Raw genomic sequence first — 20,575 nt, forward strand, 5'->3', positions numbered from 1 at the left:
AGTAAGGGCGTGGAATGCCCTGCCTGCAGCAGTAGTGGACTCGTCAACATTAAGAGCATTCAAATGGTTATTGGATAAACATATGGATGATATTGGAATAGTGTAGATTAGTGGGGCTTTAGATTGATTTCACTGGTCGGTGCTACATCGAGGGCCGAAGGGCCTGTACTGCGCTGTAATGTTCTATGTAATTCTGCTGCTATGTCTTGTGGTCTTATGGTCTTATGGTCCAATAGACTTGAGGAGTTGAATCGCCTACTTCTGTTCCTGTAGAAACGTTTTGTTGAAGTCTGACAAAACTTGCTATGGGACTGATGTTCAATTGGGTTCAGTATTTCACTCCATAATGTGTTGCATAGAATCAACACACAGATTTGTAACTGTAAACTAATTTTGGTGCTCTTGTATGAAGTGTCCATGTAAGTGCACGACACTGGAAGTTGAGTCGTTTGTGACATATGTTTTTATCTCTGTAGGAAATTGTAGTGTGCGGCCATTCATTGGAAGTCAATGTTACCACAAACCTGGACTTATTCCTCAGTGTAGCTCAAGTTCAGCTCTTACAGGAGTTGGTGCAAGCCAATATGCTTGGATTGGAGCTCGCAGATCCAACAGCAGAGGTAATCTCACACCTTAAATTCAATGTTTCCAACTTTTCATCTGATAGAGAAATAATTAGGAAGGGTTTATAAAATCCTTGGCACAAATGTAAATAATGAACAATAAAATTTAAAAATGTAGCCATAACATATAGTATCCAGCAGATTAACTGTGGCATCAACGGCAAATCCAAGATGGTATGATCTGCATCTTTTTTTAAATTCGTTCGTGAGATGTGGACGTTTCTGGCTCTAACAGTGGTTTCATGGTCCCCACTGGACTTTTAATTCCAGATTTTCTTAATTGAATTCAAATTTCACCATCTGCCATGGTGGGATTTGAACCCGGGTTCCCAGAGCATTACCCTGGGTCTCTGGATTAATAGTCGTGCAATAATACCATTGCCTCCCCATATCAGGCACAGAATTTGCAACATTGGCTAGGCTTTTCCACTCTCATCAGCCATGGAGGTAGAAATTTCTACCCAAAGTTAAGGATCTTAGCCGGTCCATCAAATCTTTATCGCCCGTGGCGATTCCCGGAGTGGGTAGGACCACAAAATTCCACCTGTACAAACAGACCAACCAACGAGACTCGGTGCTGGCGACTATGCTCCACACAAACCTCAAAATTATGAAAGAACTCAACCATTTGTTATTTGTGCAGTTCTTGAAGGTCTGAAGTCACACGAATACTGATTGTTAGCATTTCAAAAGCCACTGCAAAAAAACACACAGGCAACAAAGCGGTTCCCTGCTGATGGTTCAAATGGAAATGCAATCTCATTCGGGACAACTGATGTGTAGGGTTGGGAGTTAAACAATGGTCTTTTAAACTACAGCTGACATTAGAAAAAAAAATGAAGAATAACACAGATTATGCCTCACAGGATATCGCATTACTATCCCAGGCTATGCGCATGGTTTTGTTTTGGAAGCCAGAATACAACTGGGGAATCAAAGCAGACTGTTAGCACCAATCTGGTTCACAGATTGTAATGTTGAACTTTAATTGGAAGGGAGAATCTGAAGTATAGGACAGTGCACAGTTTTCTGTCATCCAACAAGATATATTTTTCAGCATCTTTTGTTCATTGAACTTAAATATTGTTGTACATATTTCATTATTTTTTGGTTCTCTGGTCTGGTTGCCATTTGCAAAAATGTAGGTCTTTTAATGTTTGTCATGAGTGGTAAGTGTTTTATGATGATCATAGAATCTATAGTGCAGAAGGAGGCCATTTGGCCCATTGAGTCTGCACTGACCACACTCCCACCCAGGCCCTATTCCCATAACCCCACATATTTACCCTGCTAATCCCCCTGATGCTAGGGCTAACTTAGCATGGCCAATCAAAGTAACCTGCACATCTTTGGGCTGTGGGAGGAAACCGGAGCACCTGGAGGAAACCCACGCAGACACAGGGAGAACGTGCAAACTCCACACAGTGACTCGAGGCTGGAATTGAACCCGGGTCCCTGGCACTGTGAGGCAGCAGTGCTAACCACTGTGCCATCGTGCCGCCCCAAGATTGAACTGCTACTTTCAATCAAAGAAACTTTTCATTGTCCATCGGACTGAAAAATAGCACTGTTGCCTCACAGCGCTCGGGACCCGGGTTCGATCCCCGGTTTGGGTCACTGTCTGTAGGGAGTCCACACGTTCTTTCCGTGTTTGCATGGGTTCCCTCCGGGTGCTCCAGTTTCCTCCCACAGTCCAAAAGACGTGCTGGTTAGGTGCATTGGCCGTGCTAAATTCTCCCTCAGTGTACCCAAAACAGGTGCCGGAGTGTGGCGACTAGGGGGTTTTCATAATAACTTCATTGCAGTGTGAATGTAAGCCTACTTGTGACACTAATAAATCAGCTCCTTTTAAGCAAACTGTTCAGCTTAGTTGAATGTTAGGTTAGATATTCTAAAAGATGCATTGAAAGAAGGGCAGGAGTTCTCCCTAATGTCCTGGCCAATATTTAATTCTCAACCACCAAACACAGATTATCTGGTCACTATATTCCTTCTGTTTGTGGGGGCTTGCTGTATACAAAGTGGCGGCTGCACTTTCTACGTGACAACAGAGTCTGCACTTCAAAAACCATGGGTGGGATTTTCCGACTGTTCCCACAGCCGGGATCGTCTGGTCCCACTGACAGTGACCGCTCCCCCCCCTGGGTTTGGACAGCGGCAGGGGGCACGAACAATGGGAAACCCTGTTGTCAGTAGCGAGAATGGAGCCACAGCGGAAGGTAGAAAATCCTGTCCCATTTCATTGGCTGTAAAGTGGTTTGGGACATCCTAAGGCTGTGGAAAGCAGAATATAAATGCAAGCCTTTCTTTCTTCTTTATTGTATTTCTTAACTGCTGATCATCTTGTCTGTACTGAAAATTTTAAGCAAGTGTATTTTGTCACAGAATATAAATAATGATCTGAAAAGCCACCTGACAAATTTACAAATGATGAAGAGGGTGGAAGCTCTCCAAGTATGTGCTGGCAGTAGCCATCGCAGTTTTCTTATTGGATTGAATGCAAACAAACTAACATTTCTATATATGGTGTTATTTTATTGGTACCGTTGAATTTCAGTTTGTGTGTAGCACTATCCAGAATTTTTGGAACCTCTTTGAAATAACCTGATGTTGATTTTGACCTTTTTAAATTGGTTCCTGGTTTCTTGATGATTTTTGTCCAACCCTTGGTGTTCTGAGAAGAGTGACAGAGAGTAATTCTCTTGATCTGTTGTCGAACTTGTGGTGTTGGTCCTTTCACAATGGCTTCAGTTTGAGGATTCCAGGATTTTGGGTGGGTCGCACTGGAGGAAAGCAATATCCCTCGCATCAGAATGGCATGTAATTTGGAGCAGAACTGGAAATGATGGCAATCTGACAACTGCTGCTCTTATCCTTCTCAGTGGTAGAGTTCCCAGGACAACGCCATTCTATCGGCACGGTGGCACCTAACCAGCGTGTCGTTCAGACTGTGGGAGGAAACCGGAGCACCTGGAGGAAACCCACACAAACACAGGGAGAACATGCAGACTCCGCACAGACAATGACCCAAGTCAGGAATCGAACCCAGGTCCCAGCCGCTGTGAGACAGCGTGCCACCCCCTCTCTGTGTGGGTTTCCTCCGGGTGCTCCGGTTTCCTCACAGTCCAAAAGACACGCTGGTTAGGTGCATTGGCCATGCTAAATTCTCCCTCAGTGTACCCGAACAGGCACCGGAATGTGGTGACTGGGGGATTTTCACAGTAGCTTCAATGCAGTGTTAATGTAAGCCTACTTGTGACTAATAAATAAACTTAAAGTTATCGAAGTAACCTTGCAGCGTTGCTGCACTGCATGCAGGCGAATATGCTTACCGCAGTCTCAATGTGCCAGTAGTGGAAGGGGAGGATTTTGAATCCAGTGCCATGCCTAACAATGTAAAAACTGTGTTTTCCGAAATGGTAACGAGCTTTTTGGTTGCACACACCTAAGCAAGTGAAGAGGATATCATCACACGCCAGGCAAGCCTTGTAGATTCCGAAGGAAGAATTTTCAAAGTTTGAGAACATGCATTCGTATTAGGTTGTTATGGTTGTGAGCCTTGTTGGAGCGATTTATCGTGATAATAGTTTGTAATAGTGACCTCACTTCAAAAGCAATTCATTGACTGTAAAGCACTTTGATATATTCGGTGGTTGCAAAAGGCACGATATAATTGTAAATAATTTATATTTGTAATCCTTCTAATAAAATACCAGTAGTGGGGAAAGGGTGAGGGTGAAGGAAAGATTCTTCTCCACCCCCCCCCCCTTTCAAAAGAATAGTGTGATTCGAAGTTCACAATTAACTGAACCATTCATGACAGACTTGGGTGGTCTGATAGCTGAGCCAGGCAGGTCCAGGCCCTTGCTGATGAGCAACCAGCCAGCTTGGTTTAATCGTGAAGCCTGGAGGTGTAGATCTGTCACAGGTGCTGAGATTCTACTCAGTTAGTTCCAAATAAGCTGCAGGCAAAAGCCCTAATGAGTGGGGTGGTCCTTACTGGGCAAGGCGCAGGAAGTTTACTAATAATTTGCTCTGGTAAGCGAAATGGCTTGAACTCATTTGAGCTCCAACAGTGCCACACTGTTTAATTCTTTTGGAGGATTGTAAACCTCGACTCTGCCAACCTGCTTCTCAAGCTCTGGACTTAATTAAGTTTCCCTCCAGGAAGAGTTGTTGTTCTCAGTATTTGACAAATAGAAACAGGTGGGGTTAGATGTCTCACAAGCTTAAAATGGAGACTCTTAAACATGGAGATGGGTTTCTCCATGTGTCAAACATCCAGCTAACCAAAAAAAAGTCTATGTAATAGATCGATTTTTAAGTGCTACCGATTTAATACTTAAAGTACCTCTTGTGTGCTGATGTACATTTGAAATTCCATTTATTAAAATAGATGTGTCAAGGTCTATACAAAATGTGTTGTGGAGATGCCGGTGTTGGACTGGGGTGGGAACACTAAGAAGTCTCACAACACCAGGTTAAAGTCCAACAGGTTTATTTGGAATCACCAGCTTTCGAAGCGCTGCTCCTTCCTTATCACATGATTCCAAACAAACCTGTTGGACTTTAACCTGGTGTTGTGAGACTTCTTACTGTGTACAAAAGGTGACTAAGTTGATTTAGTGGAAATGTCATCCAATACTTAGCTACCCTTAATCTGCTCAATTTATTGAACTAATTAGTTGCATTCTGCTGTATTTTTTTTGTCGATGATGTATTAACAGGCAAATCTAGTCAAGAATTTTAAAAATAAATATATGCTTCCTCAAATAACTCTCTGGGGCAGAGGAGGATTTTGATTATATTACTCAGCGAATAATCCAGAAGGCTGGACTAAGGATACAGAGAGACATGTTAAAATCTCACCAGCTGAGAACTTTAAATTCAATTACTTAAATAAACCTGGAATAAAAAGCTCATCTCTGTAATTGTGACCACAAAACCACCAGACTTGTCATAAAAACTCATCTGGTTCATTAATGTCCTTTAGAGAGGGAAATCTGACATCCTTACCTGACCTGGTCTACATGTGGACTCCAAACCCACAGCAATGTGGTTGACTGTCAGCTGCTGTCTGAAAAGATCCAGCAAGACACTCAGTTGTTCTCGCAAAGGTGGCTCATCACCACCTTCTCAAAGACATGTGTCAAACATCCATTTTGAATACAGGAGTTGGGACGTCTTGTTGACGTTGTACAAGTCATTGGTAAAGCCACACTTGGAATACTGTGTATAGTTCTGGTCACCCTATTATAGAAAGGATATTATTAAACTAGAAACAGTGCACAAAAGATTTACTAGGATGCGACCGGGACTTGATGGTTTGAGTTATAGGGAGAGGCTGGATAGACTGGGACTTTTTTCCCTGGAGGCTGAGGAGTGATCTTATAGAGGTCTGTAAAACAATGAAGGGCACAGATAAGGTAGATAGTCAACATCTTTTCCCAAAGGTAGGGGAATCTAAAACTAGAGGACATAGGTTTAAGGTGAGAGGGGAGAAAGGGTCCAGAAGGGCAATCTTTTCACTGAGGGTGGTGAGTGTCTGGAACGAGCTGCCAGAGGTAGTAGTAGAGGCGGGTACAATTTTGTCTTTTAAAAGGCATTTAGATAGTTACATGGGTAAGATGGGTATTGAGGGATATGGGCCAACTGCAGGCAATTGGTTCTAGCTTAGTGGTAAAAACTGGGCGGCATGAACAAGTTGGTTCGAAGGGCCTGTTTCCATGCTGTAAACCTCAATGACTCTATGACAATGATTGGCAAGACTTGAACAATAAATCTATGGTTGGTAGTCCCAGTGCAGTACTGAGGGAGTGCTGCATTGTCTGCAATGTTGCCTTTGGATGAGTTGCTAAACAAGGCCTCAACTATGTCATTGGGTGAACATGAAAGATTCTATGGCATCATTTTGAAGACAAGTAGGGAAGTTAAGGGGAGGCAGTGGCATAGTGGTATTGTCGCTGAACTAGTAATCCTGAGACCCAGGTTAATGTTCCGGGAACCCAGGTTCAAATCCTACCCTGGTGACATTTGAATTCAATAAAGATCTGGAATTAAAAATCTAACGATGACCAGGGAACCATTGTTGATTGTTGTACAAACCCATTTCGTTCACTAATGTGGGTGCTGGGTTGAATTTGGGGCACACAGGAAGTGTAAAATGGTATTGGCTAGATTTTTCTTTACAAAAGGAGGAACATTTGAACAGCAAGTGTAAGTCTGGAAGGATTTGTAGGTGACATAAGTGAGGAATGTTGCATGTGCTCCTTCAATCATCGTTCAGACATAAGCAATCCTGGACTTGCCTGAGACTGTGTGCTGTAAATGAAGTTTAAATTTATTCAAGCAATTGTTCCACTATTTTATTCTCAGGAGTGAGTGATCGTCTGATCACCTCAGAATTCTGAACAAGGCAACGCTTACTATTGAGGGCTGTTCCACCACTCTGAGCTGTTTGGGAGCATATTTTTTGCATTGTTTGTACCCGGGGTGGCAAAGTGGCACAGTGGTTAGCACTGCTGCCTCACAGCACCGGGGACCCAGGTTCGATTCCCGGCTTGGGCCATGTCTGTGTGGAGTCTGTACGTTCTTCCCGTGTCTGCGTGGGTTTCCGCCGGGTGCTCCGGTTTCCTCCCAGTCCAAAAGACGTGCTGGTTAGGTGCATTGACCATGCTAAATTCTCCCTCAGTGTACCCGAACAGGCGCCGGAGTGTGGCGACTAGGGGATTTTTCACAGTAACTTCATTGTAGTGTTAATGTAAGCCTACTCTGACAATAATAAATAAACTTTAAACAAAATCTTGGTCTGAATGTAATATGACTTTATGTTAATGGGCGGAGATTTGGAGAGGGGTGGGTAAAGTCTTTGCATAATATGGTTAGCAAATACCAAACGTTCAGAATGACCAATTATAATGGAAAGATACCGTGAGGAAGACGAAAGTCAATGGACATTGTGGCCACCAAGCTTTGATTTTCAGAACAGGTTCACTGAGGGTCTGAAACATAAGTTAGAGTAAGAACATCTCAATGAAGCCATTTGTTTTTTTCTACCTTGTATCTCTGCTCGAATTTTTTCTAACAGTTCAAAAGGTTAATTCAAATTATCTGGAAAGTGTCTGTGGGATGTCCAGAATGTGAGAGGAGCAATATAAATTACAATTGTTTCTTTTATCCTTATTACTCTTAATTTTTAAAAAAATAATTGGATGTTGACATCCCTGGCTAGACTAGCATTTATTGCCCATCTCTAATTGCCCTTGAGAAGGAGGCAGTGAACCACCTTCTTAATCCGCTACAGTCCATGTGTTGCCGGTACACCTGTTCGGAAAGGAGTTCCAGGATTTTGACCCAACGGCAGTAGACGAATAATGATTTTGTTCCAAGTCAGGGTGGTATGTGACTCGGAGGGGAACGTACAAGTGATGAAGTTCCCATGCATCTGTTGCCCTTGTCCTTCGAGGTAGTAGAGGTTGCAGGTTTGGAAGTTGCTATTGATGGAGCCTTGGTGTGTTGCTGCAGTGCACCTTGTAGATAGTACACATTGCTGCTACTGTGTGTCAGTGGTGGAGGGAGTGGGATATTGAAGTTGGTGAATGGGGTACCAGTCAAGTGGGCTGCTTTGTCTAGGATGGTTTCGAGTTCAAAAGGACAAAGAACAAAGAACAGTACAGCACAGGAACAGGCCCTTCAGCCCACCAAGTCTGTGCCGACACACATGCCTCTCTAATCTAATATTTTCTTGTCTCTATGTGGTCCATATCCCCCTATTCCCTGCCTATTCATGTATCTATCCAGATGCCCCTTGAACGTTGTTATAGAATCTGCTTCCACCACCTCCTCCAGCAGCATGTTCCAGGCATTCACCACCCTCTGTGTGAAAAACTTGCCCCTTACATCTCTTTTAAACTTTCTCCCTCTCACTTTCAACCTATGCCCCCGAGTAATTAACCCTTCGACCCTGGGAAAAAGACTCTGACTATCCATTCTATCCAAGCCTGTCATAATCTTGTGAACCTCTATCAGGTCCCCGCCCCTCATCCTCCGACACTCCAATGCAAACAATCCAAGTTTGTTCAACCTTTCTTCATAGTCCATATCCTCCAAACCAGGCAACATCCTGGTAAATCTCTTCAGCACCCTTTCCAATGCATCAACATCCTTCCAGTAGTGTGGTGACCAGAATTGTACACAATACTTCAAATGCGGCCTAACCAAAGTCTTATACAGCTGCAACTTGATTTTCCAGTTCCTATACTCAACTGATGAAGGCCAGCATGCCATTCGCCTTCTTGACCACCTTGTCCATCAGAGTTGCCACCTCAGGGAACTGTGGATCTGCACACCTAAATCCCTCTGTATGCTAATATTTCTAAGGGCTCTACATTTACTGTATACTTTCCTTCTGCAGTAGACCTTTTAAATCGCATCACCTCACATTTGTCTGGGTTAAATTCCATCTGCTATCTCTCGGCCCAGATCTCCTGCCAATTTATACCCTTGAATGTTGTTGGATCTGCACTTATCCTGGCAAGTAGGGAGTATTCCATCACACTCCTAACTTGTGCCTTGCAGATGTTGGACAGACTTTGGGGAGTCAGGAGGTGAGATACTTGCCAGAGACTTCCCAGTCTCTGACCTGCTCTTGTAGCTACAGCATTTATGTGGCTGGTCCAGTTCAGTTTCTGATCTAAGGTAACCCTCAGGATGTTGGTCGGATGTTGGATGGTGACCTTGTCCTTTAGCCTGATGTCCTCTTATTTGTCTCTCTGTAACATTTCCGTGAGGCACCTCATGACGTTTGTCAACATAATCAAATCAGATCATGGTTCTTCACTCAGTTTTGCATTTGAGACCAGAATCCCCAACAGCATCCTCATTTACTGTGTTGTGAAGAATCAGCGGGGTATCTGGTTGGCATCAAGTTCCAAATCAAGTGTATCAAACCTTGGAACTACTGGAGGGAAACAAACGCAGCAATTAACTGCTGAAAGATTGATTGTTCCTCATTGCAAAGCAGACATTTGAGATACATGGGAATGGATGTATATAATTCTGACTGATTAATTGCAGAATTTAGTATTGTTCCAGTTCAATGAATATTATGAATAGCATATCTTCAGTTCTGCATGCTGAAGTTAAATCTTCTGTTTCACTGAGTTTAGAATGGTTCAGAAATCAGGTTTCGGAAATGTTACTTCATGTGAGGAGCAGTTTAGCTCTCTGAGGACGCACTATTGTGAGTTTTTGTGAATTACGAGTCATGGCTTTACTGCAAGATAAACTACCTGTGACATCAGAATGTACTACAGCTTAGGCCCTATTTAAACTCCCCCGCAGATGATCGAGTGTGCCACAGTTCAGTCACGTTAATTAGCACTGGAAGGGAGATACTTAAACTTTAGACCCAGAATCAATTGGGGTTATGCAACCCAAATTGTGATGTGCGCCGCAACATAACTCAGCTCCTTTTTATGTTAACTGGGCCTTGGTCAATCCATTTGCCTGCTTACAGCCAAAGCATATACACAAACAAGTTGCTTGCACTGTATCCCCCCTTCCACACACCCCCTCCTAAAATCTTCAAGCTGGCAAGTTTTGTGCTGTTCTCATCACTCGTAGGTGACATTTTTGCATCCAAGCGTGGGTGGCACGGTGGCACAGTGCTTAGCACTGCTGCCTCACAACACCAGGGACCCAGGTTCGAGTCCTGGCTTGGGGGTCACTGCTTGTGTGGAGTTTGCACATTCTCCCCGTGTCTGCGTGGATTTCCACGGGGTGCTCCGGTTTCCTCCCACAGTCCAAAGATGTGCGGGTTAGGTGGATTGGCCATGCTAAATTGTCCCTTAGTGTCAGGGGGACTAGTTAGGGTAAATGCACAAGGTTATGGAGATAGGGCCTGGGTGGGATTGTGGTTGGTGCAGACTCAATGGTCCGAATGGCCTCCTTCTGTACTGTAGGATTCTGTAGAACCTCGAGCCATTGTTTATCCTTCAGAGTTCGTGTTCAGCAGTGTGAAAGATGGTAATGTATATTGCTCCTGTGGCCTTTTTACCATTCATTTGTTTAAATCAGGTTTTTGTTAATAGCATTTTTTCATCCGAGTCGAGTGTCGTTCTTATCAAGGAAAGAGTCTTATCTTTACATTATAATTCCTGAAACCGTGTTAACGGTGTAGCCATAGGCGTCTTTTATAGTTTTGGGTGCTTGTGATAGCTGCTGGTCTTCATTAATCTATGCAGTTTTTGTGGAGGAACAGTTATCTTGAAATACATTAAATTTGACATCGCTGCTTTTAAAAAGTGTGGCCATAAAATTCCCTTCCCTGCAGCCTCCTATTAGTTGTCATCCCTGTAATTCCCAGTGCACTGGCGCACCCTAGAGGGACCATGCAGCCACTTGCTTGATCTGTAGCATTTGTTTCCAAGCTCTATGATGTGCAATGTCAGAACAAGCATTGTTTTCATGTGCATTCCCTAATTCTGCATTTTGTGATGGTGAAAAAATAGTGGAAGCAGTCTAATTTACCCAAAGAAATGGCCAGTTATTTTACCCTAAGTAAAATGAGTAATATTATAACCTTACCATCTCACCAAATTCTATTTAACATTCTATCCCTGTTGTCTCTCTATAAGTGCAATTTAGTTTGTTCATTTGTTTGTGGAAAGGCTGAATACCATAGAATCCCTCCAGTGCAGAATTGTTTATGACTAAGATGTGAGGAAGTAATCCACCAAAATGCGTCTTATTTATTTTTACACTTTTGCAAGTTCCTTCTGGCCCTCTGTAATATTATGAAAGCTGTCCAAAGCATTGTTAATTTCAATTGCATCCATTAAAACAGATGAAGTCTGCTTGCTGTTCATTTTCAGAACACGACACATAGGGCAGTGTGTTGGGTTTTCTTTGTTCCTTCACACTGTGACCTGAGTTTCTTTAATGTGGTCGGGTCGCTGGGGGGAAAAGCTTCTCTTTCCGCTGGCCACAAGGAACCCAGTGGCAGTTCCAAAGCCAGATTCCGTGGGTGCAAGTCTGGAGTACAAAATTGTCCATAATTTGGCACCAAATTGGCATTCCCGCTGAGAAACCGCAAAAAATCGTTGGTATGCAAACTAAACTGCATTGCAAGAGAGAATTGTGTTTTTTTTTTCCTTTCATGTTGAGGGTGGCGTTGGAACGCGTACACATCAGTACAAAGCAATCTGCTTGTGCCCTTGGGCCCCGTGTGATATCCAAACTTGCTGCTGCTGCTGTCACTGGGTGCCAAAAATAAACAGATATTTGCCAAAAACACAGATCTCTCTTTACTCGCAATTTTTTGTATATCAGAAAGTAAGACGAACACAAGTAGTGGGCAGTGATGACAGAGAGCAGGCTTACCAGCTACAAGCAGTATATTAATCCGAGTGAATAAACATAGATTAATGGAATGAGAAATGCACCTCACGTTTTCTACTTTGTTCTTTTTTCGTCCATTTTGTTGTATGTCACTTTGATTCTTCAACAAAAAATTGTTTTCTTTTTGTGCACTTTATGCTTGCCGTAGGGCCATTCTTCCTTGGGCACAGTCATGTCTCTGCGCGGGAATAGAGAGAAAGAAAGACCTGCATTTATATTGCACCATTCACAACTTCAGGATGTCACAAAGCACTTTTCAGCTGTTAAATTACCTTTTGAAGTATAGTCACTGATGTAATTAAGCCAATTTATGTACAGCAAGCTCCCATAAACAGCAATAATATGTTGTAGTGATATTAAGGTATAGATATTTGCTCAAGACAGCATTTTAAAAAATTTATTCACATCCAAAGATGTGGGTTAGATTGATTAGTAATGCTAAATTGACCCTTTTGTCAGCGGGATTAGAAGGGTAAATATGTGGGGTTACGGGAATATGGTCTGGGTGGGATCGTGGTCAGTGCAGACTCGATGGGCTGAATGGCCTCCGTTTGCACTGTAGGGATTCTTGATTCTATGATTCTATAGGATGTGGGCGTCGCTGGGTGGATCAGCATTTATTGCCCATCCCTAATTGCCCTTGAAGTGAGCAGCTTGCTGGGCCATTTCAGAGGGCATTTAAGAGTCAACCACATTGCTGTGGTCACATGTAGGCCAGACCAGGTAAGGTTGGCAGATTTCCTTCTCCACCAGAGATTAGGGAACAGGATGGGTTTTTATGATAATCGTTAGACTTTTAATTCCAGATTGTTAGTTAATTCAAATTTCACCATCTGCCATAGTGGGATTCCAACCCAGGTCCCCAGAGCATGAATACCACTGCATCACTGCCACCCCTTAACTTCCGTGCTACTCTTCGAAATAATGCCATAGAATCTTTCTTGTTCACTCAAGGGCATAGTTGAGGCCTTGTTTAACATCTGGCCCAAAAGACAGCATCACAGGTAGTGCGGCACTCCCTCAGTACTGCACCAGCAATGCCAGCCTAGATTTCTTGTTCAAGTCTCTCGAGTGGGACTTCTGTGGACAGCGAAAATCTTTGGCAAAATCTGACCACTCTTTCAGCAGTATTCTTGTTCCCTACTTCCAATGATTAGTCCAGCAATCGCTGAAAGAAAGGTCCACATGTATGGATGTTCGATGGGAGTAAGGCCAGCATTGACATTCTAGACTCATCAATGAAAAATGGATATCAGTTGTGGCTTAATTTGTAGCACAATTTACCTCAGTCAGAAGATTGGAGTGAACCTTGAACATGTGAAGACTTGGACATGTCATCCAAGCTAATACTCCAGTGCAGTTCTGAGGAAGTACTTGGGGGTAGCTTTTTTTTGAATGAGATGTTAAAGTGAGCCTTTGGCCTCCCAGATGGATGTGAAAGATCCCATTGCTTTATTCTGAAGAACAACGTTGGACTCCCTGGTGTCCTGGCCATAAATTGTCTTCAGACTAGCTTCGAAAAACAGATTATCTGTTTGTTATCACACTGCTGTCTGAGGGAGCCTTCTGTACATAAATTGGCTGCTGTATTTCCTGCATTACACCAGTGACTGTGCTTCAAAAAGTACTTCATTGGCTGTAAGGCCCTTCGTGATGTCCTGAGGTCAGGAAAAATGCTATTCAAATGTAAGCCTTTCTTTCTATCTAAAGTGACATATTGGGGTGTTGCTGTTCTCATGAAATCATACTTCATTATGCAGGCATGGTGGCTCAGAAATAACCACGTGCCCAGATTATTATTATGGTTGTTCAGAGAAGGCCTCACTCAAAAGCTTGGAGAAGTTATATTTCTGTGATCTTATCATCTAATTGTTCCTAGAGGGTCATGAAGCAGTTTCAGTTAGCTTTATAACAAGCTGTATCCGTTTGTGCTATAAAATGATGGGATGATATATTTGATTTATTATTGTCACCTGTACCGAAATACAGTGAAAAGTATTGTTTCCTGTGCTATCCATACAAATCATACCGTACATAGCTCGCAAAGACTTGCCACACTCCGGCGCCATCTTGAAATATGGATGTGGTCAATATTCTCGAGAACAGATAGCTGAGGCATATTTTTTCTGTCACAAATGACTGTCTGTGTGGAGTTTGCACTGCGTGGGTTTCTTCCGGGTGCTCCTGTTTCTTCCTACGGACCAAAGATGTGCCGGTTGGGTGCTAAATTGGCCCTTAGTGTCATGGGGAGTAGCAGGGTAAATATGTCGGGTTACGGGGATAGGGCCTGGGTAGGATTGTCGTCGGTGCAGGCTCAATGGGCTGAATAGCCTCCTTCTGCACTGTAACAATTCTAAATTCTAAGTCAAATGATGCAATGAATTTGCCGTTTGGTTTGACTGATTGATGATGGAGAACATTGCAGAAGTAAAGTCTGAAATTGTATCAGAGAGCCCAGTATAGGAGAGTAAGAAAGCAATCCTAAATTATCTGATCATCAACAAATTGCTATTTTTGGTCTGATGACTTTTGATCCCGATGCAGTTTAGTAAGGAAGACTTTTAATTTATTTACAAAGTCTGAGGAATCTCGAATTAATTTTACAAATATTCGAAAAGGACATTTAAGAGTTTGCATCAATTGTAAAGGTATCAGTTGTAATTTCCTTGGATAATAAAAAAAAAGTTAATGTCACCTGGCAACCCTTGATCTGGAAGCAATATTATCAGGAAGGAAGTTAAGAAAGGAGCCATTTTGTTGAAGGACACTTCCCTCCCTCCCACACACCACCTGGCTAAAATTCCTCTAAAGCCTCCCCATCCCCACCTTGAACTCACATTGTTCACGAATTTCTCAATCTCCCCTCATGTCCTCTCTGAGCGCATCTTGCCCTTGGCACCCACAGCCTATTCCCTCAACCCTATTCCCAATAAAGTGCTGTTCATCTAACTTGCCATTGTAATTTTCTAACGATGTTGGGTGTTCTGGGTTTTAAACAAAAAGAAAAGAATGTGGTTTGCACACGTAGATTCAAGCTAACAACAACAGATTTATTGAAAGAGCATTTTGCTTGTACAGAGTACACACTGAAAGGAAAACACCTTCTGAGTTTAAGGGAGCTGAACAAGAGAGCCCCCAGGAGAGAATATTACCACCAAAGGCATCCAATGATGGCCATGAACGCCAAACATCTACTCTGAGTCATCACTGCTGGATTATTTCTCAGATGTTGCGTTTTAGGAACGAAAGAGATATCAGTGACAAGTTTGTTATAGCTATCAGAGCACATTATCTCAGGCTGATGAAAATGTGGATGCTGTTCCTGCATGTGAAAGATGGCTAATGACTGTATTTGGCACATTGAACTGAAATTTACTACTTGCCAGCTTGACATCTTTTAAATACCATCTGAAATGGCCCAGCAAAGCACTCAGTTGGAGGGCAGTTAGGGCTGGGCAATAAATGCAGGCCCAGCCAACAACACCCACATCCCCTGAACAAATAATTTAAAAATGATTGGTTTGACGGATAATGAAAGTTTAGTTGTTAGTCAAAAGTAAGGCTTACATTAACACTGCAATGAAGTTACTGTGAAATTCCCCCAGTTGCCACACTCTGGCACCTGTTCAGGTCAATGCACCTAACCAACACGTCTTTCAGACTGTGGGAGGAAATCAGAGTACACGGAGGAAACCCATGTAGACACGGGGAGAACGTGCAGACTCCACTCAGACAGTGACCCAAGCTGGGAATCGAACCCAGGTCCCTGGCGCTGTGAGGCAGCAGTGCTAACCACTGTGCCACCGTGCTGCCCGAGTTTCTTTGTCAGAGTACGCTCCGCGATTTCAACCAGGTTTTGACCAGTGTGAGGCGTTGCTCGGTGCTCAGTTCTCTGTTCCTTCCAATTTCTTATCGATGCCATTGACATCTCTACTTCTGAATGAAAGATTAATATTTTCCCACACTTATCTGGCCACTCAACCATTCTGATAGCCTCCATGAGCTCAAATCCTGAGCTGCCTGGATATTGTGGAGGAGCAACTTTTTCAGCAAGCAATTGGACTGATCTGCAAGACAAAGTGACAAGGTGTACTGTTCTGAAGAAGCGAGCACAAGGATGTGGCGGGAATTTCTGACCTCATTCGTGGCTGGGATTCTCTGGTGCCACTGAAGTGAACGAGATTTTGGCTGGAAGGCCAATTTCTCTGTTCTCACTTGCAGTGGGATGGCCATGTACGAGATCAGAGACTCCTGCCTAAGCTACGGGAACCTAACTATCAAAATCAAGAGCAGGAGTTCATGAGCTGAACCGAGCAGTGGAGTGCACCAGCAGCGTGAGTCTAATGCAAGCCTTTCTTGAAAGTAAAAAAAGAATCATCCTCAGAATTATTTAAAGATTGTTCATCTGCCTAAAATGCTAAAATCTACAGTGAGAGAGTCAGTGTGGAAATGGTAGGAAAATGGCACCAAGTGATTTGCAGACATGATGGGCCAAATGGTCCCCTCCCGCGCTGTAACAGTTCTGTAATTCTGAGGGTGTGAACAGTAAGTGTAGTGTACTGCCTCCTCCTCTTCATTTGTCTGAACCTGACAGTGGATTGCACAGAGTGGAACCACAGAGTGCTTCTCAGTAAAAACAACTCAACTGGTCCCACTCCCCCACTAATCACCCTCCAAATCTATTCTCTTCAGATGTGTATCCAATTCACTTTTAAGTTTCTGATTGTGCTGGTTCCACCACACTCTCGGCATTCAAGATCCTAACCACTCATTATCAAAAGATTTTTCTCGAGTTGCTGTTGGTTCTTTTACCAATTAGTTCAATTAGTTCAATGTCCTTTCTGTCAATGCGAGTGGCTTCCCTTTAGTTACTGTCAAGTTCCTTATGATGTCAAACACTTCTGCCAAATTTCTCTTCACCATGTCTTCATTAAGGGTATCAATGTCCCATGACCTATCCATGACCTATCCTCATTGTGCGGGGGAAATGTTTTTACACAGAGGGTAGTGGTGGCTTGGAATGCACTGCTTGATAAAGTGGTTGAGGCAGACACGTTAGCGACATTTAAGACTTATCTTGATAGACACATGAACAGACGAGGAATAGAGGGATACAAGTAGTTGGTCTAGATAGGACAACATGATCGGTGCAGGCTTGGAGGGCTGAAGAGCTTGTTCCTGTGCTGTACTGTTCTTTGTTCTTTTATTCTCATAACTTAAGTTCCTTATTCCTGGACCCTTTTGTAGATTTTTTCTGCACCCCCATAAAGCCTTCCCGTTCTTGCTGGAGTGCGGTGCCCAGATCAGGAGGTTTCTGAGCCTCCAGCATAGTCTCCTGCACAAGGGAAGGACTCGACTATTGTCATTGCTGATGGAAGGAGAATCACAATCACCTTAGAAAATTTGCAACAAGCCTGCATTGGCTCAGGGTCATTAGACTGCCGACTTTTGGAGCATTCAATCAAAGCGAGATGAACCAATGTTATGCCTGCGCTTCTTTTGTTCCCAGCAAACTCCTATGTTCCTTATCGGATCTTCCCTGGGTTCTGGCAAATCCATTTCTCTGGCCCAGCAAGCCAGACTGAAATGAAATAGAATTCACTTATTTATTAGATTTAAAAAAAATATTCAAGGGATGTGAGCTTGGCTGGCTAGGCCAGCATTCATTACCATTCTAAATTGACATATTTAATTTACAATAACACATGAAATCATAATTTTCTGTAAACCTGGAAACCATGCAGGGTATATTCTGTGTGAGCAACACAATACAGAATATTTCCCTATTCACCAAAAGGTCAGCTATGCTTTGAAGTCTGTGACATTCTGGACTTTGCACTGGAGCAATTTTATTAGTTTGTCAATTAAATTTAAAAAATAATGTAAGTGCAATTGCTAACCAACAAATGAATGCTATATTTTGGTTCTTGTATTGTGATAGTTCATAACACATAGCAATATTCGCAAAAGCTGCCACATAATGGCCACCCTCATCATCTTGCCAAGCCTATGTAGAAATAGACGCTCATGTATATTGCAAACACTAGTCTTACAGTGCTGTGTATGAGGATGCCAGCACCTAGGCTGGAAACAAAAGAATTAGGGGATCGGGAGCACTTGGGGCAGCATGGTGGCACAGTGGTTAGTACAGCTGCCTCACGGCACCAGGGAACCGGGTTCGACTCCCGGCTTGGGTCACTGTCTGTGTGGAGTTTGCACATTCTGCCGTGTCTGCGTGGTTTTCCTCCCACAGTCCAAAGATGTGCGGGTTAAGTGGATTGACCATGCTAGACTGCCCCTTAGTGTCGGGGGGGACTAGCTAGGGTAAATGCATGGAGTTATGGGGATAGGACCTGGGTGGGATTGTGGTCAGTGCAGACTCAATGGGCTGAATGGCCTCCTTCTGCGCTGTAGGATTCTATGGTAATAGAAAAATATGTGCAAGACTAAAAAAACTTTGTTTTATACCAGGAAACCTCTTTTTACTTCAAAGTATTTCTAACCATAGTTTCAAATCAGAGTAAAGTTGTGGACAAATATATTTGTGTTCCAGCTTGCTTGGCAAGCCAGTGACTAAGACCGTCATAATGGTTTTGTGCAATTACTGTTACCAATATCTTCTGCAGTGTCTTTGAACCATGGCTTTTAAGATGCAACTGCCACGACAAAAGCATACATAAGAACTTCAAATCGCTCTTCTATTGTTAGCAGTTTATAGTACTTAATATCTTCTTGGGTGCTGTTGCGTACTCATGAAGGCAACCCCCAACAGGAGGCACAAATACTTAAAATATTTGAAGTAACAAGTTAGTCGTGTAAGTTGCAATGGGTTGCATTTGTATGGTCTCTGGTCTCTACAGGTTCCAACGCTTTGGTGTTCTGGTGTAATTATAGCCAGACAGAACTGTTATGCATCTGGAAATAGGCTTGTTATCAATGGCCCATGCTGGCCTCTTAAAAAGGTACATCCTTTCCAGAAGCTAGCCATGAGACAGACTTTTTTTTTCAGAGCAGTGCTATAATGCTCTATTTTGATTTTCTGTGTTGCTTTAGACCACATTTATATAATAAAAAGGTACCCCCCCACTGGTTTTATTTTCAATCTGACAGCACTTCCAAAAATGAATTGACTTTGGGTATCTGAGGTACACATACTCAACAACTCATTGTTCCTCAATTCTTGACAATCTTGTAAAACGTCTCTCCCTCTACCCTAAAGGCGCTGTTAATGGTCCCTGTAGTAATGTTTGAAGGACACGTCCTTAAGATATATAACCTTGCTGCATTCTCATAATTCCATCAGTTCCTTTTGAATGCCTTTGTTCAGCTGGAGCAATACAAAGGTAATTGGCCTGAAAAACTGTAGCCTTACGTAAATCCAGAAAGGCAACAACAGTCATATTAATTACTCAGAATGCAAACCTGAAAAAATTAAAGCGTTGTAGCTGTAACACCATATTCAAATAACCCATTTTCAAAGGGCTGTTTCCTCTGGTCGGTGAGTCCAGAACAAGGAACCATAACCTCAAAATTAGAGCTGAGCAGTTGAAGTGTTGGGGAAACTCCAAAGTATATTATGCAGTAGCCAAGGGCCCAACTTCTGCATTTGATTTTGGCATGAGGGTGAGCATAAGATGTTTCGCCGCTGGTATGATTCAAGTGACCCACCAGGAAGCTTTTATCAAAACAAACTTTATTTAAGAACACAGTTAGAATATAACAAAAAGAATTAACATAACTTTTACCAATCAAAGTACTTAAACATGACAAAGTATAATTCATAACAGCTAGCTATCTTTATTGTTCCAATTTAAAACAATATCCCCACAGATAAACGTCCTTCTTCAGACTTGGTTAGCACAAAAAACAAGTATGGTCATGTGGTGCGAGATTTGCAGCCTGTTAACACTTCTAGACAGAGATCCAGACAGCAGTTTCCAGAGAAGGATATATCCTCAAACAGCAACACCTCAGAGATGTAACCCTGGTCTCTGGCAGCTTCCAGTCTCCAGACTTCACAGAGGGGAAGCTCTTTCAACTCAAAAGCATCTAAACAGTAACTAAACTTTAATTCTCCATGTAAGCCTAGCTCCATCCGATCATATGACCTTATCTGTCCATCAACCTAATTAAGCCCCTCTCTAATATATCTCAGGGGATAACACTAAAATAACCACCCTGCATTAGTCCAGATTAAAACAAACATTGTAGCAATTAAGATCAATTATGCTGCTGCAGTAACAATACAAGATGCCTGTTATAGTCAAAACGGCTCCAAGTGCATAGAACTCCTGCAACAAATCCTGCACAAGAACATGACTCAAATACATTTCTTAAAGGCACAGTTTCATCATATGAAGGATGATGAGGGAAACACACGTTCACGAAAGGTTAGGAACTATCTGAAACTTTCACACGAAAAAGTTGTCTCTAGAAATTTCAAAACTGAGGTCGCTAGATTTTTGCTCAGGATGAGTATTATGGGTTGGGTTACAGAACCAAGACAGGTAGATGGAATCAAGATACAAATCAGCCATGATCTAACTGAATGG

At 42.7% G+C, this 20,575-nt stretch overlaps 1 protein-coding gene across 7 annotated transcripts in view; it reads left to right on the forward strand.

Moving 5' to 3' along the window:
* Nucleotides 1–20,575, forward strand: part of vps13b (vacuolar protein sorting 13 homolog B) — a 993,302-nt gene that overhangs the window by 736,295 nt on the left and 236,432 nt on the right. For 5 of the 7 annotated variants that reach the window (XM_078215655.1, XM_078215652.1, XM_078215654.1 and 2 more), the window contains exon 33: nucleotides 477–620. The exons of 1 other annotated variant lie outside the window; for it this stretch is intronic. In XM_078215655.1, the coding sequence (XP_078071781.1) occupies nucleotides 477–620 (144 nt within the window). Of the gene's footprint in view, nucleotides 1–476; nucleotides 621–6,998; nucleotides 7,215–20,575 lie in introns of those variants that run through there. One more of the 7 variants, XM_078215658.1, reaches the window with a different exon arrangement.

The sequence above is a fragment of the Mustelus asterias genome, chromosome 7, assembly GCF_964213995.1.
Source record: "Mustelus asterias chromosome 7, sMusAst1.hap1.1, whole genome shotgun sequence".
In the NCBI taxonomy this organism is placed as follows: Eukaryota; Metazoa; Chordata; class Chondrichthyes; order Carcharhiniformes; family Triakidae; genus Mustelus; species Mustelus asterias.